Below are 25,489 nucleotides of genomic sequence, written 5' to 3'. Positions count from 1 at the left end.
AAAGCGCTCACATTCTAAAACAAAACATAAGATAGACACCAGCAACACTCACTGGAAGCACTGTATTTAACACTGCAAATTTGTTGTTGTTTGATGTGGGATAATAGAACTTGCAAAATGTAATTGATGTAATCATAGAAGATTTATGGGGGTGTTTTTGGAGGTAAAGTTATCTGAAAGATGGGTGTCAGATGTTTGGACAGGGGCACAATTTCAGTGCTTGCCCAAGGCGCTATTTTCCATAGATATTCATCTGGAGCGAAGCCACTTTGAATTACACTCACGGCATGAGGGAAGCAGCCGCTTGCCTCTGCCCTCAGGTCTTCTTTTGGTGCAGGTTCACATTGCATGTCTCCATGTTTTCCTTCTAGCCAATTGTAGGGGAGGGGGGAGAGAGAGCGCTCCATGGGTAGGAACACAATGTTGCCTTCAAAACCTTGTGTCCTAGACTGGGAGCATTTGTATACACTAACAGATTTCTTCCCTTTTTTCCAACACATGTGTGGTGTTTTAACCAGTGAAAACCTTTAACAAGCAGACTGATATTTTTCAAAATAGTCAACTTGAGCAAATGCAGAGGTTTTACTTTTGTAACTAGAACTTAAAGAGTTCACTTCCTGCAGCTAGGCAAGCCAGCTCGATTTGCATTTCTAAAGAGCTATATCTGCATTCCTAAAGAGTGTTTCCCTCTTATCATGTTAATGAATCTACCTCAGTGCTTCTCCCTGTTTGCTCAGGGTGTTTTCAGAAAAACTCTCTTAAAACCAGGATTTTAGAAACCTGGAAATACATTGAGATAAGCTAGAATTTGGAAGACAAAGCCCAATTTGTGTGTAGAGTGCTTCCGAGGATCTCAAATGGACTTCGGGGTAAGTTAGGCAAATGTGCCTAAATTCAAAGCAATCTGAAAAAAGGCCAGTCACAGCAAGTTAATGATATACCGAAAATCCGGTTCTTGTCTGGGTGGTTTCGACGCCAATAATAGATGCCACACAGCGGAAAAGTTTCAAAGTTTTACTGCTGCAGCAAAAGGCAAGAGGGGCTGCAATGCCCAGATCAAATGCAAATTCTACAGAGTTTCAAGTAACTATTTATACATTTTCCAAGTTCTTTGTTCTACATACCTATGACATAGCAATATATCGAAAGAAGACACTTTAGCAACTACATACGTAGATCAATCTCCATCAGCATCAAACCACAAGCAATGGACACCCGCATTGACATGTAACAGTCTCCAGATCTCTGTAATTCACAGTTTGTCCCACCTCCTTTTGTTTAGCTCCTTGGCCTTATCTTGCCTATGTGTCAACAGGTTTGTTATTGGTGAAGTCTTGGAGCCTCTCAGGGCCCCTTAGTTATTGCTTTTCGTTATCTCACAAGGCTAAAGCTGACTTCCTTGTAGGAGTTAAGCTAGCAATTAGGGCGATTCATCTACATTCTAAAAGATCAGGGACATTTCTGGTGTGAAAGGAAACAGAAGGGAGGGTTGGTTAGTCCATCTGCATTTCTGAAGACAGTTATGAGCTTAGTGTTTTGCTACAAAAATGGCTAAACTCTGGTTCAGGCTTTTAGGCCTATGACCAGTGTGATTCAGTGTTTAGAAACGGTTTATGGGAATTGGGATCTTGAGTTATATCATTAAAAAGTTCTGAGAATGGGACACTTTTACCCTTTTTTCTCCAATCTTTAGAACAGTGTAACATATATTTCTTTCAAATTTGGGTGAAAATGACTGGTGTGCCCCATCAGACTCTCTCCATCTAGGGAGTTTGCTTTTTGGTGGTTTGGTGAAGGTTTTTGCAGTGATGTTATTAAGGTTTTCCTGGCAAAGTTATGCCCATGGAATGCCAAGAGGTGCAGTCCTATCCAGCACTTTACCCATGCAACTATTTTGTAGTTAACTATCTCTTATAATGAACATCATAATGTGATATTGGGGAGGGTTTGGATTGTCAACACTGTAATGATAAATTTTCTTTTCACAAACCATGGAAATTAGACAGTTTAAAAACACATACACACATAACCCTGCTGGTTTAAGCACAGAGTTTTGGCTAAAGCTCCACAAAGCTGGAAAATGGGAACTTAAGGCTGATGCCTTAACAGACGTGCCATATGATCAGTAGCAATGTTGCGCAATACCACAAATTGTGCTCACTTTAAAAAAAAGTAGAAGCTGTAAGTCAGGAGATAAAAGAATTGGAAAAGGAAAAGGAAGAGTTAGCCGACCAACTTGCAATGCTGCAAATGGCACAGAGGGAAAGAATGCTCAGAATAAGGGGAATCCCAGAAAGTACAACTCAAAATTTACTAGATGTTCTGACAAGTAAATTAGCTAAACTCTTGCAGGTGGACATACCTAATATAGAAGGACTGGTTGAAAATGCCTACAGAGTAAATAACACTTTCGCAGTCTCCCATAAAGTCCCTAGAGATTGTGTAATTCAACTTAATTCCAAATCTACCCAAGATCGTATTATACAAGCCCATTTTCAAGATAAATGGGAAATTAACGGTCAAACGATAATGGTGATGAAAGAAATCCCAAAGAGATTTCTTATGAAACGAAAAGAATACAAAGATTTGACTGATATTCTAAAACAAAACAAAATCCCCTTTAGATGGGAGTTCCCTCAAGGGGTTGCCTTTACCTTTAAAAATAAGAAATATAGACTAACCGAAGACTTAAAAGTAAAACAATTTCTTTGTAGGTATAGGAATGATCTTCAGATTTCAGAGGACGTACAAAAGACACAAGGTGCTAAATAAGGGAGGAATTAGCAATATAAACAAATATTCACTATGGAAATAAAATTTTCTTTAAATGTAAATGGCTTAAATATAAAAACAAAATGCCAAAAAATATTTCATGATTTGAGAAAAAGGAAAATTGGATTTGATTTGCCTACAGGAAGTGCATATAAGAAGGAGAGAGAGAAAATATTTACAAAACAAAGTACTAGGTCAGCAATTTGAAACCCTAGATATTAAGGGAAAAAGGGGCGTAGTTTTTTTAATATAAAAGACTTCCTAGAGCCAAAATTGTTATATAAAGATGATTATGGAAGAGTATTGGTGGTAGAGATAAAGGTTGGAGATTTAAAATACATAGTAGTGGGCATATATGCCCCTAATGAGGCAAAAGCAGAATTCTATAGAAAATTGGAAAAACAACTAAAGAAAACTGGAAAAACACAGAGATAGATAGGCAATGGATTATATTAATGGGAGACTTTAATGGAATTGTCTCAACACAGGCTGACAGAGATACAACAGACTTGAGGAAAAATGATGGGAAATTACCAAGAGCTTTCTTCAATATGGTTGAGCATTTTGGTTTACACGACATAAGAAGAATTAAAAACTCAGATGCGAGGGAGTATACTTTCTTTTCGGATAGGCACAAGACGCATACGAGAATAGACATGATTTGGGCCAATGTAGCGGCGGCAGGCCAGGCGGCGGGCCAGGCGGCGGATGTGAGGCTGCGGGGGCAGCCCGGCCTGGCCCAACAGCGTGGTGGTGGTGGTGCGATAGTGGCGGGCCGCGGGTTGGCGGCGGCACTCGGCCAGGGCCGCCGGTTGGCGGCGGCACTCGGCCAGGGCCGCCGGTTGGCGGCGGCACTCGGCCAGGGCCGCCTGGGCTTGGCACTTGGCCAGGGCCGCCTGGGCTTGGCACTTGGCCTGGAGACGCAGATGTTCTGCGCCCGGGCCCACTAGTGCTCACAGATTTTCCTCATCAGGCAGCTATCAGTACTTGCCCTTCCCAGCTCTGGATTCAGAATCATCAGTAGAATGAATAACTGCCCTGCACCTTGAGCAGATTGTACCTTGTTAGTATGGGGACTTCAGAGCCTAGTAATAACTAAGGAAATATTGGGTTGATTCTCTGCCCCCGCCCCAACACAGGATTATGCTGAAGCCTATGCAGGAATTTTCATTCTTTCTTTCACACAGCTAAAAGGACATAGAAAGAAAGAAAGGTTACCTGTTGGCAAAAAACCCCACATCCAACATTTTAAAACTGCTTATCTGAGCTATTTGACAGACTTTCAACAGACTTGGAAGGATGGTGGACCTTATCACATAGTTGATATCTGCAAACAGACGTGTAGGTTTGATGCCTGGTTTCAGTGGCTAATATGATGTGCGGTTCTTAGGGGAAAGGAGTGATTTGCAGAGCTGCTGCTGCAGAGGCAGATGCAGTGAGACCATTGCACAAAGCAGGCAATAGCACTACCAGCTTGATTGTATTTCTTCTCATAGTCATGAATGAGAACATTGTGGTAGCACTACATCCCTGTCTCTGCAGTGGCCCTGCTACTTCTGTCTCTGCAACAGGGACGCTACAAGTCACTCTGTATCTCTAAGAGCTGTGTGTCATGTTGGCCAATTGTATGAATGGCCGACATGTGTGAAGCAGAATGTTGAAACAATGATACTACTGGAACTACTGTGATAGTATAAATATCGACCCTGCTACGTGAAAAAACAACAACTACTTTTCAAATTAGAAGCTCTCCTATATTAAGCAAAGGGAGAACAACTGTCCATATTCAACCCAAGATAGCATCTTTTCAGTGGCTCTTGCTGGTGTCTGCTGTAGACTGTGAGCCCCTTTGGGACAAGGAACCACCTTTTTGCTATGTAAACCACACCAATTTGTTTTCTGTTGAAAAGCAGTACATGAACAACAAAAATAAGAAGATACACAAAATTTATTATTAACCAGAGCAAATGCATTCCAATACCTATATAAAGCAATGACTAAATAAAATAGAGAAAGCTAGTGTATTGAATGTTAATTAAGCAGATCTACTGTCCATTTCAACAGAAACAGAAACTTTCAAAGTTTCTATGTGAATTCAGCTTTCCTTTACAATTTATCTGAATAATCCAGCCTAATTATCATGAACACTTCTGCTACAGTCTGAGGACTCAGACAGCTTCCTTGGTGCAAGTTCATTCTTTGGCCTACAAATATTGACTGTTCAAAGGCAGAAGCTTCACTTTAAGCTTCTTTCCATTTTTGTATCCCCTTCAAAGAATAAAGGATCACTAAAAATATTAAAACCATTGAAACCCACCAGCTAAAACATACACTTAAAATCATCAGTGAACTATAAGAGCATATACGGGGAGGTTCTCATAGGGCAACTACTAACAGGTCCCAACTCACGAAAGTACCTTCTAACATTCAAAAATTCAGGATACTCAAAGTACACCCCATTCAATCACCTCACTGCTTGTGGGTGAGGTGGGGATTTCAGATGGAAGTGTGTGTGAATTCTTGATGTAAATCATGACGTGTACTGCAGCGGAACCATTTCCCCCGCTTCAAATAGCATTGAGTTTTGAGGCATTCTCTTATTTGTGTGTTTTCTCATGTTCCTCAAGGGCTGTCTGATTACAACAGTTCTTGCTACAGCCCTGAGGTTTTGTAAGTTTGCTTCTCCCAATTAGTTTTTTTGTCTTGTTCTCTGACAGGAGTGCTTTTCAGCCTCTGAGCATTCATACAGTTTCTGTGCTGTGTGGATTCTTTTATGTTTACTAAGGTGTGCACTTTGACTGAACCTTTGTCCACACACTGAGCACACAAAAGGTTTCTCCCCTGTATGGATTCTTTGATGTGTTATCAGATGTGGCTTTTGACTGAACCTTTGTCCACACTGTGAACATACAAAAGGTCTCTCCCCTGTGTGGATCATTTCGTGTCTAGAAAGCCGTGAATTGTTACTGAAGCTCTTTCCACACACTGGGCAAATGTGTAAACGTATCTCCCAGTATGAACAAAAGGTTGTGCTCTCATGCTGGGCTCCTGATGTGCTTTCATGCCGGGCTCCTTCGGACAACATCTCATGTGGTTCCCTTTCGTTGCCACTTTCCTCCACATCATCTGCCAAAACACCAAGAAATTTGATAAAGGCCCAAGTAGTCTCAAGTCAGCCCCTCCTGAATCATAGGAAATGAAGCCAACCTCTCTCAGTTCATGGTGTCCCCAAGCAGGGCTGGGAAACGGCCAATCAAACCCTGATGAGAGTGCTTCCAGCCAGTGCAGACAACATAGAGCTTGATGGACCAAGGGCCTTACTGTGGTGTAGTGGTTAGAGTGCTGGACTTGGACCAGGGAGACCCGATTTCAAATCCCCATTCAGCCAGGATACTAGCTGGGTGACTCTGGGCCAGTCACTTCTCTCCCAGCCTAACCTGCTTCACAGGCTTGTTGTGAGGAGAAACTTAAGCATGTAATACACTGCTGTGGGCTCCTTGGAGGAAGAGTGGGATATAAATGTAAATAAATAAATAAATCAACTATAAGATTCTTTCTTGACTCATAGAGATTCCCAGATAAAATGCAAGCCTTTAAAGTGCCACGAGACTAACATGTTTACTCTAACATGAGCTTTTGAGGCACACAGTCCACCTGTGGACCTTATTCAGACACTGAGGTGATTCTCACGATCGCCAAAAAGCGGGCTAAGGGAGCCTAGCCCGCGTTTTGGCGATCGTGTGCTGCAACGGGAGCAGCATGGCTGCCGGCAGCAAACCTCGCTAATTCCCCCTTCCCTTAGCTGAGGTTAACGGAGTGAGCGCTCCGTTAACCTCAGCATTTTGCTCATGTGTTGCTGCGGCGTGTGGTGACACACAAATAGACCCCTGACTGGGAGGCTGCAAGCAGCTTCCCAAACTCAGGGGTCTCTCCAGAATGCTCCGTGCACTCACGCAGGGCATCCTGGAACTTCTGGGGTCTGCACGGCCCCCGCAGGCTCTGTGACGGAGCCGGGAGTTGTACGGGCGGTCGATCCGGCCACCCAGGGCTGCTGCCTTGCTCGGCTGTGGGGAGAGTGGGCTAAGCCCGCTCTCCCCGCAAACCCCCTTCCGGCAAGTTTCACGGATTGTGAGACTCGCCTCATTAAGTTCTACCAGCCTATTATGCTACCCATGCTCAGAAGTTCCTGTGTATATGTGTTCGTGTGAATGACTGTAATAGACAAAAGTGTACTTTATCTGAGAGGTGAACCTGGGTACAGGCCCCCTCAGATGCAGAACACAGACAATAAGTCTGCTGTTGTATGTGCGTGTGTTGTGACTCCTACCAGAGCGGGGAGGGGGGAGTGGAGGATTTCAATGGGGCGAATCCTTGACTGCAAGAGATTCTAACTGGTTTCTAACAGGGATTCCCAGATATTGTTGACTACAACTCCCAGAACCCCCAGCTACAATGGCTTTTGCTTGGGGATTCTGGGAGTTGTAGTCAACAATATCTGGGAATCCCTGTTAGAGGGAACACTGGCTGCCACCATCCACTTTATTTTAATGTGGGACAAACCACATAAGATTTTTGGGGGAGGCAAAAGTGGCAAAACCCTCCCTAGAAGGGCTGAGCAGTCCTAGGCCTCCAAAGTCATATGACTAAGGCAGATCCTAAATGAGGAGTGGAACACTTCACCAACGAGGGTTTATTAGAGTAAAAGAAAAACACAACACCTGTGGGTTTGCTGTGGCAGCTGAAACCTTTGAGAAGCCATTGGCAGGGATTCCTTGGCAATCAAATAAATAACTGGCACCCTTCTCAGATGTGTATTTTACTCACAATCTCCAAAATTTAAGAGGCCTGTTACTGGGTACATTTTCTATGTTTAATGCCAGGTTGCATTTTTAAAAACTCTTTAACTAAAGGTGTTTCATAAGGGAATTAGAATCCTAGTGGACTGGCCTATCCCAGCTATAACAAAACTTGCAGGGGGTGTCCAAAAGCTGTATTCCCTAGGAGGATATATCCAATGCCAATTACTACTAGCTGCACTGGTAAAGAATTTCCTTTGACAGGCAGAGCATTTATATGGCATTTCCTCAGTGTGGATTCTCCAATAGAAAATGAACTTCAGCCTACAAAGAAAGCATTTCCCAACAGGCTTGGGACTCTCCCTCCATTGCATACCCTCAAGAAGAACATGAATCCACATGTGGTGTATTTCCTGCACTGGATCATCGCATACAGTAGTTTTCTCATATAGCTTACAATTAATTTAAAACACGGGGATGTAAGAGGCCATCTCTGAGAGGCAAACCATGACACCTAGGAGGAGAGCAGTGGCTTCACCAGAGATCAGGTAGAAAATTCAAACCATTCCATAACTCAGGCACAAAAAATGGTTCACCACCACCACTTACCCAACAGGCTGGACTCCTCCTTGACCTCATCTTCCTGCTTGATCTCCTTCCACAGCTGCTCCTGATCAAAGAGCTCCTCCTCTTTGCCAAAGAGGATGGCACCACAATAATAATCTTCCTGCTTGATCTCCATCCAAGGCTGTCCCTGCCCAGAGAGCTCCTCCTCTTTGCCAAGGAAGGTGGCACCACAATAATAATCTTCCTGCTTGATCTCTGTCCAAGGCTGTCCCTGCCCAGAGAGCTCCTCCTCCTTACTGAACAGGCTGGCCTCCCCAGTCTCATCTTCCAGCTGGATCTCCATGTACAGTTGCCTCTGCTGAAAGAGATCCACCTCCTTACCCAAGAGGTCAGCATCACAACCATCTTCCTGTTGGATCTCCATGCCCACCTACTCTCTGCTTGGTGCAAGCTGTTGACTCCTGCATTTTGATGAGAAAGAGCAAGTGTATAAGCATAGGATAGGAGCAGAGGTGCTCTTACCCCAGGAACTTGGGGCCCCCAGAGGCCAGGGGCCCTCCAAAGGCCCAGGGGGGATCTTGCCACCACCCCACACCTGCCACCACTGCCCTGCCCCAAGGGCAAACCACCAATTTCCCCAATAATTCTAGCCACTGTGTGTGTGTGTGTGTGTGTGTTTTGAGCTGAGCAGGCTTCCCCCTGTGGTGGCCGCAGTGGGAAGAGTGGGAGCGGCCGCTGGGCCTGACCATCCGGCCCAGCGGCCCTTGAGAAATGCAAGGCACTCCAGCGTGTTGGAGCGCCTCATAGTTCTCAAGGGCCACTGGGCCGGATGGCCAGGCCCAGCGGCTGCTCCCACTCCACCCGCTGCTGCCGCCACAGGGGGAGGCCAGGGAGGACTGCTCGGCTCACTCCCCCACCAGTTAGAATTGTTGAAAAAGTCAGTGGTTCAGCCTCACGGTGGTGGGGGAAAGCTCGCAGCAGTGGTGGGGGCTCACAGCAAAGTGCAGTCCGGGCACCAAAATCACCTAGGTGCACCACTGGATAAGAGATACCTGACTTGGCAACAGTACCTGCAGGAAAGGTCTGTTCAAGCAGCTGAACTTGAGCCAGCCGTCTGATGCAGATGCTCAATTAAAACAAAAACATTTCAAGACTCGGGGTGCATCCAAAGAAGGAAAAGTGACTGTTCCATGGAGTGTGTCCTCCTCTATCTGTTGGCTTTAATAGTCACATTCCTCCTTCCCAGGCAGGGATTTACCTGTTTTTGTTTTTATCTCTTCTTCAGAGGTACAAAATCTTCCTAATCAGAAACACTGAGAACCACCCCCGAGAACCAAAGGATGAGCAATGTGCAAGATACAATCCCCAAAGCATTAACAAGAGCTATAGAATGGCTTACTGTCAGCTTCTGTAGTGAATGACTTCTTCCTCCCAGTCCTCATCTGGATGTTAATTTATTCAAAGTCTCCTTCCTTCTCAGTTTGCACAGATTCATAGAGTTCAGCTGTGGTTCATTTCCACTGGATTGGGCAGACCTGCTGGGAATTGTAGTTCAGAAACCTCCTGCAGGGGTGAAACCCTGATCTCAAAAGAGTTTCATTTTAAAAAATCAGACCCCTGGATCAATACAAGTCCCCCTGTTCATTACAGAGACATAAGAGAGCACATTATAAAGGTGCTGGTGTTTGCCAGCTCAGCTCCTACTGAGGCTGCTCTCAATTACGTGGTCAAAATGGTCATGTAATTTTTGCTCAAAAACAGCTGTGAAATTGGATGCCTTTAAGTGACATGGCCCATGATGTTGTACGATGTCACAGATTGTGTTCATGTACAACTTGCCCTCAATGCACCCACTTTTGAGGCCGAACTCAAGATGGGGAGCTGAAAGAGTTCAAGGGAAAATGGGGTTTCATGCAGCTTCATTTGTACAGTGCATGATACAAAACTCTACAAAGCCCTAAGAGCCCCAAATGGTATGGAAGTTAAGAGGGCCACCTTGCCTTGCCATTTCAATCTAATGGAAAGCATCTTCACTCTCAAAGCAAAGGTTTTTGGATTAGTGAATGTCCAGAGTTTTTGAAAAGGAAAATCTGACTGGGCACTGTTGTATTTGAAGATCCTTGCATTCTGCTGCATGGAATGCGAGTGGCACTGAGGTGGGGTGGGGCCTGAGTTAGGGTTGCTTGCCATCCCCCCTCCATAGTTGCCAAATAACCTGGTTTCCCTTTCCTCCGCACCCTCTGCCTCTGAGCACCCATGGACACACATACATCCAGACTGAGCGAAAAGACAATCGCTCTGTGCACTATACACCCTCAGTACAGTCAATGCTGTACTTGGCAAGTCTTGGTGTGGGATCCCATCTCCCTGGCTGCATATGAATGGGAGACTAGAAGTGTGAGCACTATGAGATCTTCCCTTCAGGGGATGGAGCCACGCTGGGAAGAGTATCTGAAGGTTCCATGTTCCCTCCCTGGCAGCATCTCCAAGATAGGACTGAGAGAGATTCCTGCCTGCAACCTTGGAGAAGTTGCTGCCCAGGGGCATAACTACCATTAGGCAAGGGGAGGTGGCTGCCTGGGGCCCCCCACGCCTCGAGGGGCCCCCCAGAGGCAAGTCACATGTGAAGTGAGTGTGTGTGTATCAGCGAGGGGCCCATTTTAAAATTTTGTCTCTGGGCCCACTAGAGCCTCGTTACGCCCCTGCTGCTGCCAATCTGTGAAGACAATACTGAGCTAGATGGAGCAAGGGTCTGACTCAGTATATGGCAGCTTCCTATGTTCCTATGTTCTTCCTGGCCCCATCCAACTCCCTCCCCCAAACCACCCATCGTCCTCCCTGCCACTGGCAAGGGGGATTCCATGTCATTCCCTGCATCATCCAAACTCCCCCCCCCCACTCATCAGACTTCTTCCTGGCCACTAGCAAAGGGGATCCCATATCCTCACCTTCCCTATACAAACCCCCCTCAAATGCCTGCCCCACCATGATCCTCACGCTGCTGTGCCTGTGGTTCCTCTCCAGGGCATTTCTGGGTGTGCAAAAGGGGATGACCACCCCTGGTCTCCAAAGATCACCAGCGTCACCTTTTGCCCGCCCACCTCAATGGGCACAACGTTCATCCAGATATCTCTGGAGTTTGGAGGTGAGTGGGTAGGTCCCGAAAATGGCTGTGTTGTGACTTCTGCCTGACACCCCAGTATAGACACCTAGGAACTTGCCTGTAGTGTCCACCGCACCTTGTAGGGCCATGGTGTAGTCGTAGTTCTGCCAAAAGTACTCAATTGTGGTGGGGCACTAAAATCTCCATGGGTGTCCTGTCTATACAGTCAAGGATGCCCAGGAACCCCTTCTCTTCGAACCTCAACATCACCTCCTGAGGGTTGCCCACACAGGCAGGGTCAGACTGGGGACACAGAGAGGGTGGGGGAATATATGTGGGGAGAGGCCAAATTTTGAGCAGAATGGGTAATTAAGGGTGGGAGTTGGGGCGCAGGGGTGGGGTGGGGTGCACCAGGTGGGGTGGGGTGGGGGGGCACACCGGGAATATGCCCTGTTGCTCTAAGGGCAGTCTGAGCCTACTTCTCACGACTAATCGGAAGGAGAGGAGGTGGGGCTTTATGGACAGGGAGAGGGGGGGAAAGGGAGCTGGAGCGGGGAGAGGCCAGCGAGTGCAGCAGGGCGTACCAGGCGAGGGTGCACCAGGAAAATGCCCTGCTGCTCGGTCAGCCAGTCTGAGCCTGCACACAGGTCACGACATCCGTGAACCTTTCCACCAGGAGGTCCGTCGCATCCGCGTCCATCTCGCAGACAGTGGATGTGGGAACAATGGGACAGCAGGGGACAGCAGCGGGAACAATGGAGCAGTACCCTGGTGGCGCAGTGGTAAAACTGCCGCCCTGTAACCAGAAGGTTACAAGTTCGATCCTGACCAGGGGCTCAAGGTTGACTCAGCCTTCCATCCTTCCAAGGTCGGTAAAATGAGTACCCAGAATGTTGGGGGCAATATGCTAAATCATTGTAAACTGCTTAGAGAGCTCCGGCTATAGAGCGGTATATAAATGTAAGTGCTATTGCTATTGCTACACCAGGGAGGGAGGGAGAGGGCAGGCATTCTCTGCCCCCTGCCTCTAGCCTCATTCCGGACAGCTGGTTCCTGGCCTGGCACAGCCTCCCTCCAGCTTCATGCTGATGGGGCTTGTGGGGATGTGGAAAGCATGACTTGTCCCCTTAAATAAGCAGGGTCCACCTTGGTTGCATATAATGGGAGACTAGAAGTACGAGCACTGTAAGATATTCCTCTTAGGGGATGGAGCCGCTTTGGGAAGAGCAGAAGGTTCCAAGTTCCCTCCCTGGCAGCATCTCCAAGATAGGGCTGAGAGAGATTCCTGCCTGCAACCTTGGAGAAGCTGCTGCCAGTCTGTGAAGACAATACTGAGCTAGATAGACCGATGGTCTGACTCAGTATACACATATTTTATGCTTCTTTGAATGTTATAGTTTGCTTGGATATATATTTTGCCATGCACTTACCTTTTTATGTATCTTTACCTTTACCATTCTATATGCCTTTGAATAAAACTTTTAAGCTTTCAAAAATGTAGTCATTAGGCTTGATCATATGAAAAGCCTATTGAGGCAATAAGAGAACTGGTTTTTCAGTGCCTATAAACAATCTTTGGTTCTTGAACATGAACCCTTTCAGGGCTTGCTATACCACCAAGTCAAAGTGCAGATGCACCACGTCTCAGTAAGGAGAGCTGGTCTTGTGGTAGCAAGCATGACCTGTCCCCTTAGCTAAGCAGGGTCTGCCCTGGTTGCTTATGAAAGGGAGACGAGGAGTATGAGCACTATAAGAGATTCCCCTCAGGGGATGGAGTCACTCTGGGAAGAGCACCTAGGCTCCAAGTTCCCTCCCTGGCAGCATCTCCAAGATAGGGCTGAGAGAGATTCCTGCCTGCAACCTTGGAGAAGCCACTGCCAGTCTGTGAAGACAATACTGAGCAAGATAGGCCAATGGTCTAACTCAGTATATGGCAACTTCCTATGTTCCTCCCGCTTAATAAGCGAGACTGTCCAAAGTTCTGACATCTTTTAGAGCATGCCATAGAAGATGGGCCCCTTGCTATTTCCATGACTTCTAGAGCAAAGGTGAAAATAGAAAGCATCTTAAAGGTTGAAACTGCTCATCTTACCAATAGTAGCCATACTGTCAACAAACATTGACCCTTACCAAGTACAAAAAATGGTTTCTCTTTAAAGCTGCAGTGCTCTTCTGTTGAGCAAAAGCAGAACAGATGCCTATATTCAGCCCCAAAACCACACCTGGGCAATGGTGGAATCTCTTTTTGGTGTGAGGCCCTTTGGAAGAAGGGAGCATGTATTCCTTTTCATGTTTGCTATATCAACTGCTTTGATTTTCTTTTTCTGTTGAAAAGCAGCATATAAATAATGATAACAAAAATCCAAAAATACACAATATTTTATTATTAACACCATTCTGATACCTACACAAGCTACAAAAGTTACCCCCTTTCCCATCAGATGTCTGAAAAGCCACAGCTATGGCCACTTTACATTTCAGGCACTCAATCCCACCAAAACAGAAGCCTTCGAAACATCCCTCTCCCCCCAGGTCTCTTCTCCACATGAGTTCAGGTTTCCTTTAGCCAGGTTTCCGGACAATGTCTCTGTATAATCTGGCTTTCGTTGTACGCTAAACATTCAGACAGCTTCTGTGTTATGGGAGTATCCTATCATTTTAAATAATGGTTATCAGTCAGTGGCATAAACCATCGATCGAGTTTCTACCCATGTTTCCATAAAATACAGTATTGATACCAGTGAAATGCTCTAGATAAAATATGCAATTAAAATACTCCAGTACACAGCAAATGCATATTTAGGTAAAAGACAATGCAACTATTTAAACTGCCCTGATCAGTGCAAATGCCTTCCAAAGTTCAGACACTCAAAGCTGGCTCAGCCAATCACCCAATGGTTGCATTGAGACATTCAGAGGGAAGTTCTTTCTGAGGGATTTCATCATTATAAAATGACATGCGCTAACACTTATCAAACTACAAGCAGTTAGGAGGCATCTTCTTTGTGCATTCTCTCATGTTTCTCCAGACCAAACTGATCATCAAAGGTCTGCTACAGAGTAAGCATCTGAAGTTCTTTTCCCCATATGGTTCTTTGAATTTCAGTAGGGCATCTTCACGGACGAGCTCTCCATCTTGGTTGCTCCGAATAAAACTTTTAAGCTTTAAAAGGCATAGTCATTAGGTTTGTGGCTTCTTTGGTGTTTTCAAAACCTCCCGATATCCCTAAAACTTCATCCACATGCTGTACATGCATATGGTTACTCCCCTGTGTGGTTCTTTAATGCACAGTCAATGAGCAACCTATCACTCCACACTCTGGGCAAAGGTCTGTGTTCGGGCTTAAGTGACTCCCTTGGTGTGAACTGGCAGCTGTGTACTCATGCTGGGCTCCTCCTTCTGATATCCCATGTGGCTCCATTGCATTTTCATATCCTGGAATAGATAGATAGATAGAGATTGGACAGGCAGCCAAGGGAGAAATAAATCATCCTCAAATCAGCCCCTCCTTCATGATGACAGGGAATGAAACTAACCTCCCTCAGTCCCTGGCCTCGCCATATAGGTCTTGGTGACAGAAACCCCGGAAAGCTACTGCCAACCAGTACTGGCAATGTAGTACTAGTGGGCCCCAGGGCCCAATTCTTGCTCCAGTAAACTGGTGACACACAGTATCGGAGTAGGAAATGAACATAAGATTTCTCTGAGGCCATTTCCAAACCCCTCAGTGGCTTGTCCAGCCATGTTGACAATTAGGGAAAAAAATGACTGTAGTTCAGTGAAAGGGACCCTTCTTTGCATACTGAAGGTCCCTTCCAGCAGGACTTGGAAATATCTCCCTCTGAAACTATGGAGAGGTCCTGCAAGTGGTCATCACACAAAAATTTATATACTGTTTTTCAACAACACCAGGGTTCCCAAAGCAATGTACGTAGACATAAAACATGATCAATTTGATGAGAAAAGTTTCCATGTAAGAGAGGACAACAATGAAAGAGATATCTTCATAGTTGATTCAGGGGCTACCCAAAATATTTTAAATTCCCCAGAACTGTTCATTGACAGACACAAAGTGCAAAACCTCGATAGTTACTGATAATGGTAGTATTTCTCGTGCAGAAGGGAAAGGAGCTGTTAACTATATTGCAGACAATGGAACGGAAAAATAGATATGATTTTAATTGAAAATGCTCTATTTGTCCCTTATATGGAATGTAACCTGATCTCTGTAGGACATCGAGTCAAAGTGACTTTTGAGGGGAAAGTCTGTTATATTACCAGAGATGACAACATAATGACGACAGGCCATATGTGTAAAGATGGTCTCTTTCAATTGGACTGTGTAACTGAATGAGCAAATTTTTCAACTTCATGCAGTCATAAGAATTGCATCACTCTATGGCATGAAAGGCTTGGGCATAGACAAATGGGTATGATTAGAGACCTGAGAAGGAACAGACTAATTAATTAATGCCCTGGGTATTTAAGAGAATGTCTTCTTCACCATGAGCCCTACCGCCTGATAAAAGCATTTGGAGAAGTTTGTCTGAGGTTGCCACCAACTCATTTGGTGGCTACTCGGGGACAGGCCTTCTCATTTGCTGCCCCTGGACTCTGGAATGTGCTCCTTGTTGAAATAAGAGTTTCCCCATCTCTGGCAGCTTTTAAAAAGGCTCTGGAGACACATTTATTTACCCAGGCTTTTTATTAAATTTATTGTTTTAAATTATTCTAATGTTTAAATGATTTTAATTGTAAACTGCCCAGAGATGCAAGTTTTGGGCGGTATAAAATCTCTCTCTCTGGCATTGAAATATGCAATGCAGTAAAACCACCACAAGATGTCAGTGTTGCTTACTCAATAAAGGATCGAGGCCCAGCTTTTCTGAAAGGAAACATTTAGAATTACAAGAAAATCTGGAGTTAATTCATTCTGACATTTCTGGTGCGAAGGAGATAGTATGGGAGGCAATCGCTACATACTAACATTTATAGATGATTTTTCAAGATTTACTCATGTATATCTACTGAGGCAAAAGAGTGAAGTGTTTGGAAATTTTAAAGAGTATGTTGCAGTTGTCAGTAATAAATTTGGAAAAAGGCCTCAAAGACTATGGACAGATAACCGAAGCAAATACATGTCAAAAGGGATGGAAGCATTCCTGAAGCAAAATGGAATTTTGTAAGAAGTCATTGCTGCATACTCACCGGAACTGAATGGTGTGGCAGAGAGGAAACACCACTCTCTGCTAGAGATGATGAGGTGCATGTTGCATGGTGCTGGCTTAGCAAATAAATTTTGAGGAGAAGCTGTGATGACTACAAACTACATGCAAAACAAGTTGCCTACCAAGGCAGCAGACAAGACACCATTTGAATTATGGTATGGGCACAAACATCAAAGTGTTTGGATCAAAGGCTATTATGCATATGTTCCAAAGGCCAAAATCAAAATGCAAACTGGGAGTGTTGGTTGGATATGTGCCTGGCAAAAGGGGATTAGGAATCTTTGATCCTATAATTTGTAATTTAGTGTATTTTGATGAAAGACTAGAGCCAGCTAGAAGTGACAAGCTGGAACTTGTGATGGAGATTCAGGTGAAAGAGGACCCATGCATATGGGACCCCACTGAGCCCAAGGAACATGTGCCAGAATAAGGAGGAGGTTCAGATGAGGATACAGACTCAGAGGGGGCTATACAGCCTGAGCCAGAGCTAAGGCACTCACAGAGGCCCAACAAAGGGATTCCACCCAAGAGGGTCTTGCTCATGACCAAAAGGAAGGGAGATATGGGAACCCACCACATGGCATGATGTAGAAAAGATGGCGACTGATGAAGCTGAAAAATGGAGAAAGGCAGCACTAGAAGAAATTAATACCCAGCACAAAAATCAGAGTTGGAGACTTGTGGAACTACCTGTTGAAAGGAAGACTGTAGGATGCAAGTGGGTCTTCAGAGTCAAACAAGATGCAGAAAGAGATGTGCAGTGCTATAAAGCCAGACTGATAGCCAAAGGATAATCCCAAGTCTATGGTGAGAACTACAACAAGACCTTTGTTCCAGTTGTCAAGCACACTTCAATTAGGGCATTGCTCAATGTGGCGGCAACCAGAAAGATGCACATTGACCACTTGGATGTAAAGAGCGCTTTACTTCAAGGGGAAATCGAGTAAGATACATATATGCAACAGCCACCAGGCTTTGAGGTACCTGGAAAGAAGGGGACTTGTGTGTAAACAACAAAAGAGCATCGATGGCTTGAAGCAAGCAGCCAGAGCATGGAATGAAAAGTTGAATCAACTACTACTTAAAGAAGGATTCACGCAAGGAAAGGCTGATCCTTGTCTATACTCAAGATTCAGAGACAATAAATTGACTTATGTTCTGACTTATGTAGAGGGCCTGATCTGTGCATATGAAGAAGAACGAGACAGCCATGTGATTGTGCAACACTTGAACAAGGAAATAGAAGTGAAGGAGCTTGGAAGCATCTCCTATTATCTTGGCATCCAAATAGGAAGAGAAAGGGATGGGACATTCCTTCTCAACCAAAAGCAGAAGATAATGGATCTTCTACAATGCCTAGGATTGACGGATGCCAATGAGGCCATTACGCCAATGGATACAAATTTCCGGAAACAAGATGGAGACAACGAGCCTTTGCCAGCCAACAATCTATACAAAAAGGCAATTGGAAAGTCCCTGTATATAGCCACAGTATATATTGCTTCAGCAGTAGGAATCTTGAGCAGAAAGGTGAGTGTGCCAACCCACAATGACTGGATTGAAGTCAAGACTGGGAAGATATCTGAAGGGTACTATGGACTATGCACTAGAGATTCCAGCAAACAGCAATCACAGGCTTGTGTGGTACTTGGATGCAGACTGGGGCGAGGACTGAACAGAATGTAGGTCCACAAGTGGATACCTATTCTTGTATGGAGGTGGAGTCATAACTTGGTCTAGCTGCAAGCAGTCACTTGCTGCGCTCTCATCCACAGAAGTAGAATATGCCAAGAAGTTATGTGGATACACCAACTACTATTGGACTTTGGGACTGAGGAACAAAAGCCCACAACCATGCTTGAGGATAACCAGAGTTGCATCCAGATCTACCAAAGAGATGGTGTCATACTAAGCACATTCCCATAAAGTATCACTATGTTTGGGACTTGCAAGAAAAGGGAGTGATCTAGTTAAAGTACTGCCCAACAGAATAGATGGTGACAGATGGATTGACTAAACCACTGCCTAGAGACAGATTCCAGGTGCTACGGGAGAAGATGGGAATCGTGAGCTGGTGAGACAGGTGATGAGAAGCTGTGTTGGCGATGGAGTTCCAGTGCATCGGCCTTTTGCACCAAGTATCCAAATGACCACTAGGGGCATTGGGAATAGAGGTAGTTAGTGAGGGTCCCCTTACCTGTCCCTGCTTTGCCTCTAATCTGTGACACCTGCCTTGACTCCTCAGGTATTTCCTGCAGCGAGTCAGGAAACCCGCTACTTCCTTTCTCCTTGGCGAGCAGATGGCAGCATCTCTCTCTCATCCTATTCAATATGTAAATTGAAATTCGTAATTTGAGATCATTACTCTCCTCCAGGAGAGCCTGGCCTGTTTGGCCTGGCCTTCCAGGGTTTTAAATGATTAACTACTTTTTAAAATTGTTGCCCTGATTTCCAGGGGTTTTAGCTGTTTAATTGGTTTTATTGTGTTTTAATAGTTTGAGTTTAATTGTCAACTTGTTTTAATTGTTTCTATCGTGCTGTAAACCACCCTGAGCCATTTTGGAAGGGTGGTATACAAATCGAATCAATCAATCAAACAAACAAACAAACAAAAACAAACAAATGAATAAATAAAATGTAGCTCGTTGTTAGTGTAGGTCTTTCCTATCTCAAATGTACTTAACCTAATCTTATTTACTTTATACTGCACTACAATCTCCATGCTTGTTCTTGACTAACTGCAATAATAAGGTTCCACACTACTTTGTAACTGGAGTGGGCAGCTTCCTCTTGGTGATTTGCTAAACAATCACAATTTGCAACGTGCTGTGCAAAATCCATACATGCCCCTGCTGCTCTCTCCAGAAACAGGTTCCCCTTCCCTTGATGTGTGGTAAAGGCTGTTCTCCAAGTGAAGGACTTCCCATGCTCTAAGCATTTTTGTGGTTTCCCCTCTTTGCAGGGTTCCTCACCTTCGGGAAGGTCCCAAACCAGGCTTCCGTGATCTGCTTCTTCTGCCAAGATTGCACATAATTCATCTATTACGGCCAATTCTGTTGGTGATAACGGAGATAGCCGCCCTTCATTCTCATTCTCTTGCATATCACCTTTGGGAAGAAAGAGAGAAATCCTATAAGAGTCCAAAGGAGTGGAAGAAAGCCTCAGACCAGCCCCTCCAAAGTGATCCTACAAGTTTAGTCAGGTGGGGTCTCAGAGGCCACTGCATTCCAAGTACAGTCAGGTATGCTGTACTCTGGGGACCATTCATAGAGACCAGTATTTTCCCCAAATATTTTCATCCCAAGCCATAGGTACATGAAAAAAGCATATTGATAAACACTGCTCCCCAACACAAACTTTTTTTTTTTTTTTTTGCAGTGGCAATGGCACTATACAACACTTTGAAGTTGACCTTTCGCTTGCTTCCACCTCCTTAGTTTCAGGCAGTCCTTATTCTTATTCATAGCTACGCCTTGTATCCTGCCTGAAGCTGCCTTACCCTGAAATGCAGCAAGGAGGACACGTGCCACCTGGTGAAGAAGTGAGCAAGTCAACTTCACGACTGAAATGCCCAGTTTTGCAGCAGACTCAGAGTGAGTTAGTGCGGCACACAGCTAGAGTCCACCTGCTGGGGAATGCCAATATAGTCAAAAACCTCATCCTCGCCAAAGAACCAAATCCCACCTGGATAGCTGGACGCCTCCTGTGATTCGAACTCCTGTAGTGTAGCTGTTTAGTTCATTATGAGATTTTTCTTTTAAACCATGATGTATTGATCCAGATTTCCAGAAAGAGCCAGTGTGGTGTAGTGGTTAGAGTGCTGGACTAGGACTGGGGAGACCTGAGTTCAAATCCCCATTCAGCCATACTACTTGCTGGGTGACTCTGGACCAGTCACTTCTCTCTCAGCCTAACCTCCTTCACAGGGTTGTTGTGAGGAGAAACCTAAGTATGGAGTACACTGCTCTGGGCTCCTTGGAGGAAGAGTGGGATATAAAATGTAAGAAAATAAATAATAAATAAAAATACAACTGGATGAGAAACCAGTACTAAGTTCAATAAGGCTAGAGAGAGGTATGGGCCATCTAGAGGAAGAAGGTGCTCCCTTCGCATTAAGCCAGAGATCAAAAGGAAGCTCTGTTGTTGGAGTTTCCTGCTGCTTTGGGAAGGAATTCTTTGGGCCCTAACCCCAGCATTCATACCTCCAAACCTGGACTTTGATTAGCACCTTTATGACTTCTTCCAACTTCCACTTCTACTCCTGCACTGGACAAGAATCTCTTTTCAAGGTACAGTTTCTGATCTCATCCAGGAATCAAAGCCCTGCAAATCAGGGTCAGCCCTTCCATGAGAAAGCAGGAGCCTCAACCAGAAGATGATTTTGGGCACCGCTGAGGCACCAATATACCCACCTAAACCCCATTTTTTTAAAAAGGCAAAGAAAGGGAGGAAGGTTCAAAAGTGCTCATTGAATTTGGTTCCCAAATTCAGGTACAGATGTTTCCAAAACAGCTTATTTTGGGGCTGCAAACAGCACCCTTCTATGTGATTTGGAGCTGTGGGCTCATAGCCTCCATTTTGAACACCTGAACTCCCGGGATATTTATTTATTTATTTAAAACATTTCTGTACTGCCCAAAACTTGTGTCTCTGGGCAATTTACAATTAAAATCATTTAAAACATTAAACCAATTAACAGTGAAAATCATTTGAACTCTGCACATGCCCATATTTGGCAAACGATGCTATCTGCTCACTTAGCACAAGCAAAACGTGGGGCAATGCTGCCCAAGGTCATAACCACCAAGGACTGCTAGGAGTCAGCCCCATAAAACTTCTCATTGTCCGACAGACAAAGAGAAGGGACAGCTAGCAAGTAGACCCCAAGTCAGATGCACTCTAAAAAGGGAAATAGCAAACTCCTTTCTGGCAAGGGAATTAGCTTCACTAATGTTCTCTGCAGTAACTCAGATAAGTTCGGCACACCCCTCCCCATGTTCAATAGCACTAATAAACTAGCAAGGACCAAGGAGTGAACTTATTAAAAATGTAAGAGAAACACATTTCTGCACTGGGAAGAGATGTCCTGGTTCTCATATGAGAAGTTTCCAGGATTAGAGAAACATTTCCCTCAGTGCTTGCACACAAGGGACGTTTCTTTCAGCCCTATAAGAAACGATGCCCCAAAGGTGAACTTGAATGGGTAAGGACTCTCCTCCCACCCACTTCTATGTGACTGTTCTGAAGAGCTGATTCTCCTGTGGATGAGGAGCTAGCTTTTAGGTCCAAAGCATGGGCTTTGGAATGGTTGGAATGGGCCCAGAGACAAAATTTTAAAATGGGCCCCCCTGCTCACTGAAGCTCAGCTCATGAAGTAAAGAAATCTTAAATGAGGCTGAATAGTGGTAACAAAAAGCATAGTAATGTCACACACACACACACACACACACACACACACAATGTGCCACAATAGAACATCATCCTAAATTATTTTTAAAAAGTTTTTGTCAATTGTGGACGATGCAAGTCATTTAATAGTACTAGAGAAAGACATGCTGTTCTGGTAGCTCCAGGTCTTAACATCCACATCAATTTCAGAGGATGAATACAACTGAAGGAAGCCCAGGCGGGTGCATGGCTGGGTTAGTTAGTCATGTGACTTGCCTCTGTGGGGAGGACCCAAGGCAGTGGGCCCCCAGACAACTGTCTCCCCTTTCCCTATTATAGTTGCACCCCTGGTCAAAAGGAGGTAATTCCTCAGAGGGATTCATGTGGTTTTCCTCCTGGGTGAATGCTCTTAGCTATATCGGCTGACATCTAGACTAAGTTACTGAATGAATACTACTACTCATGAGTAATTTAATAGCAAAACCACCCAATATATATTGAAGATGCTGAGAATCTTGTAAGCTTCCACAGCGGAAGGAATTTCAGAACATTCCCCTCCTTACCCAAGAGGCTGACCCCAAGACCCCCTTCCCGCTAGACTCCACACCCCCTGGGGCCCCCAAATCCACTTTAGGCCACTTTAGTGGTCACCAAAACTGCCGGATCAAGCTACACCAGCCAGCCAAGCTTGACTATGACCTGTGCCGCGGGGACCAGGTGTGGCCTCTGATTTAGAGAGGTTGTGGGTAAGAAATATGTGGGATTAATGTGTTTCAATGTTTCTGCTAATGCATAAATATACCAGTTTCACATCCTTAATTCTTGTGAATTCAGTTGCCGTTTATGCCGCAAGAACCCATGTGCTATAAATACTGCTTGTGCCACAGTCTGTGTGTGTAGGGAAATGATGCTTAGCTTGCAGCAGGGGTGTTTCCAAAGGCCTTTAGGTCCAGGCTCCAAAATTACCTTTGGGTACCTTTGGACTGACCTTCTGGTTGTCCTTTTCCTGCTTGCTTTCCGTGCCAGATGCCTCTGCTCAGTGTCAGACGGAGTCTCAGAGAATCTCACAGCTGTCTCCTCCAATCCAGCTGCAACAGCAAAGAATGACAACTTTAGGGCAGCCGGAGAGCTCCAAGAGGAAGTGATAATGGTCTACTGTTTTACAATGAAAAATCCTCAGGGCTATTGGGAGAGATACCCATCCCCTACCCCATGCACATGTTGTTAGAAGCCCTGTGAAAGCACCATCAGAATGGAAGTTTGCCTTCTCTTTGTAACAGCAGGATGCACCTCAAACATAAATCCCCAAACCATTTTGGTTTCTATGCATCTGACCTAGGAAGAAGGGTGGTGATTTGCTAGGCCCCATCCACGGTGGTCTCATGAAGCTTTCCTCTTGAAACTCTTGGCTAGACAAAGTTGAGAAACCTAAAGGCCCATTCCCATGAAAGCAAGGTATAGAAGGTGGCGGGTCATCTCCTTGGGATTGCTGGGAATCCCTGAGGCTAGAAGTCTATACTCTTTGCCTACCTCTTCAATTGCTTACTCTATGCCTTGAAGGAAGACAACAGAAGAGAAGCACAGGTCAGATGGCTTTACACAATAGAGCTGTTAGCTTTTCATGACCCAGATAAATTGAGTAGGGAAGCTTTTGCTTCCCTTTCATGACAAGAACAGCTTCACCTGACCTGCTTAAGTACTTATCTCTGCCCACTGATCAAGGAGGCACCTGTTAAATTCATGGTTCACTTCTATTTAGTGGGGCTCATGCTGATGTTTCCTACTAACTGAACAAAGAGGCATCTTTGTGAAGTCTCTTTATTTAGTGGGGGAGAGCAACTGGTCCTACCCATCTCCAATGCAGCAACTCTCCAGCTGGGTTGCCAGAACCTAAGGGATATACTCGTGGGTCAAATGGGCCGTAACCCAAAATTTGGCTTTAAAAAAGAGTCTCCAGTGGCTGTTGCTGGTGTCTATCTTATGTTTATTTTTTAGATTGTGAACCCTTTGGGGACAGGGAGTCATTTTATATATCTATATCTTTGGGAACTTTTGTTGAAGAATGATATATAAATATTCATTCATTCAGTTTCTATATTGCTCTTCCAAAAATGGCTCAGGGCAGTTTACACAGAGAAATAATAAATAAATAAGACGCATCCCTGTCCCCAAAGGGCTCACAATCTAAAAAGAAACATAAGATAGACACTAGCAACAGTCACTGGAGGTACTTTGCTGGGGGTGGACAGGGCCAGTTACTCTCCCCCTGCTAAATAAAGAGAATCTCCACGTTAAAAGGTGCCTCTTTGCCAAGTTAGCAGGGATATTATTCATTGTATTCATTGTATTCATACGTATTCCTGTGAGGGTTTTTTTAAGGTAGCGAGAGCCATAAGAATCAGTTACACTGGTAACCAGGCAAAAAGCTACCTTTTATAGTGATTAAGAGGATTAAGCAAAGTGAGAGCTCTCATCTCTAACAGCAGCCTCACAGCTTTCCATCCAAATTGTCTGCATCTCTGAAACACATTTAATAGGACTGTATATGTGAGAAAATGGAAACTCCAAAGTTGGAATTCCCCACCCCCACCCCCCAGGAGGAATCAGAGTGTGTGGCAAGTGTTCCTGGTAGTGTGCTGGTGGTGCACAGTGATGTTTGGGATTTGGAGGTGGGTGTGCAGGCAGGGAAAGATGCTGGATAGGCCAGTCAGTCCACACAGTTGCTGGGAAGATGCACAGGCTTCTGGGGATTGTAGTCCCTCTCAGAACACACTCCTGCTTGGATTGTGGGCAAAGATTCAATAGAAGAGGAACCCGGACTCAACATGAAAGTATCCACACAAGGGAGAACCCATATGTGTGCTTGGAATCACAGTCATAGGGAGCTTTGCATGGCTGGGGGACAAAGTTTGACCAGCAGCTCCCCCCCCCTTGGGTCTTCTTTCACATGCGCAAAGTGAGAGGGCAAGGGTGCACCCTGGCTGAGGCCTTCTCTCCTGCTGTTACTCCCCTGCAACTGGTATTCAGAGGCATCTTGCGTTTGAGGCTGGAGGTGGCCCATAGTTCTCAGACTAGTAGCTGTTGACAGACCTCTCCTCCATGCATTTATCCAACCCCCTCTTAAAGCCATCCCAGTTGTTGGCTATCACCACATCTTATGGTAGAGAATTCCACAAGTTGATTATGTGTTGTGTGAAAAGGTACTTCCTTTTGTTGGTCCTAAATTTCTTGGCAATTAGTTTCATGGGATGACCCTGGTTATGTGTTATGTGAGAGGGAGAAATTTTTCTCACTATCAATTTTCTCCACACTATGCATGATTTTATAGATGCAAACCATTAGGTGGTGTACAGCTCATTTAATACTTGCCAGTAGGTTGTAATCATAGACTAGTGGATTATGTAGATGCAGATTGGGCAGAAGACAGAACAGATCATAAATCCATAAGTGGATATCTATTCTTTTATGGAGATGGAGCTGGAGATGGTACAATTGACAGCAATTCATTGTTGCTCCTTTGTCTATGGAAGTGGAGCATGTCTCAGCCACTCAGGTTTGCCAGGAGGTGGCATGGATATACAAATTGTTGCAAGACGTTGGAGCTGATGAACTGAACCAACTGAATTGTTGGAGG

General features: G+C 44.9%; 2 protein-coding genes and 1 long non-coding RNA gene across 11 annotated transcripts in view; 1 reads left to right on the top strand and 2 right to left on the bottom strand.

Moving 5' to 3' along the window:
• Positions 1–25,489, top strand: part of LOC128342695 (zinc finger protein 286A-like) — an 80,131-nt gene that overhangs the window by 13,628 nt on the left and 41,014 nt on the right. Inside the window, exons 4-5 of one of the 6 annotated variants that reach the window (XM_053290434.1) lie at positions 11,160–11,280; positions 19,430–21,097. The exons of 4 other annotated variants lie outside the window; for them this stretch is intronic. In XM_053290434.1, coding sequence (XP_053146409.1) covers positions 11,160–11,280; positions 19,430–19,500 — 192 coding nt within the window. In that variant the 3' untranslated portion in view covers positions 19,501–21,097. Of the gene's footprint in view, positions 1–11,159; positions 11,281–19,429; positions 21,098–25,489 lie in introns of those variants that run through there. One more of the 6 variants, XR_008315109.1, reaches the window with a different exon arrangement.
• On the bottom strand, positions 4,703–9,754 carry LOC128342694 (zinc finger protein 16-like). 3 transcript variants are annotated; one of them, XM_053290423.1, is made up of 3 exons: positions 9,535–9,754; positions 8,178–8,596; positions 4,703–5,898 (listed from the first exon to the last, which is right to left on the bottom strand). In XM_053290423.1, the coding sequence occupies exons 2-3, from the start codon at positions 8,557–8,559 to the stop codon at positions 5,462–5,464; spliced, it is 819 nt and encodes a 272-aa protein (XP_053146398.1). In that variant the 5' UTR covers positions 8,560–8,596; positions 9,535–9,754; the 3' UTR covers positions 4,703–5,461. The 3 variants fall into 3 exon arrangements, with proteins under 3 accessions (XP_053146398.1, XP_053146401.1, XP_053146399.1); XM_053290426.1 differs by lacking the exon at positions 9,535–9,754 and adding an exon at positions 9,394–9,498; XM_053290424.1 differs by lacking the exon at positions 9,535–9,754 and adding an exon at positions 9,206–9,351.
• Positions 13,600–23,518, bottom strand: LOC128342714 (uncharacterized). 2 transcript variants are annotated; one of them, XR_008315121.1, is made up of 4 exons: positions 23,386–23,518; positions 22,822–22,943; positions 19,440–19,574; positions 13,600–14,674 (listed from the first exon to the last, which is right to left on the bottom strand). It is a non-coding gene; the product is annotated as an uncharacterized LOC128342714 (long non-coding RNA). The 2 variants fall into 2 exon arrangements; XR_008315120.1 differs by having other exon boundaries at positions 22,844–22,943.

This window comes from Hemicordylus capensis, chromosome 2, assembly GCF_027244095.1.
Source record: "Hemicordylus capensis ecotype Gifberg chromosome 2, rHemCap1.1.pri, whole genome shotgun sequence".
In the NCBI taxonomy this organism is placed as follows: domain Eukaryota; kingdom Metazoa; phylum Chordata; class Lepidosauria; order Squamata; family Cordylidae; genus Hemicordylus; species Hemicordylus capensis.
This window is presented reverse-complemented; position numbering and strand designations above follow the sequence as displayed.

Coding starts and splice junctions, on each gene's coding strand:
- LOC128342694 (XM_053290423.1), bottom strand. CDS start 8,559: ATGGAGATCCAACAGGAAGATGGTTGTGATGCTGACCTCTTGGGTAAG. Junction 5,899..8,177: donor GGAGGAGTCCAGCCTGTTGG/GTAAGTGGTGGT, acceptor GTGTTTTGGCAG/ATGATGTGGAGGAAAGTGGC.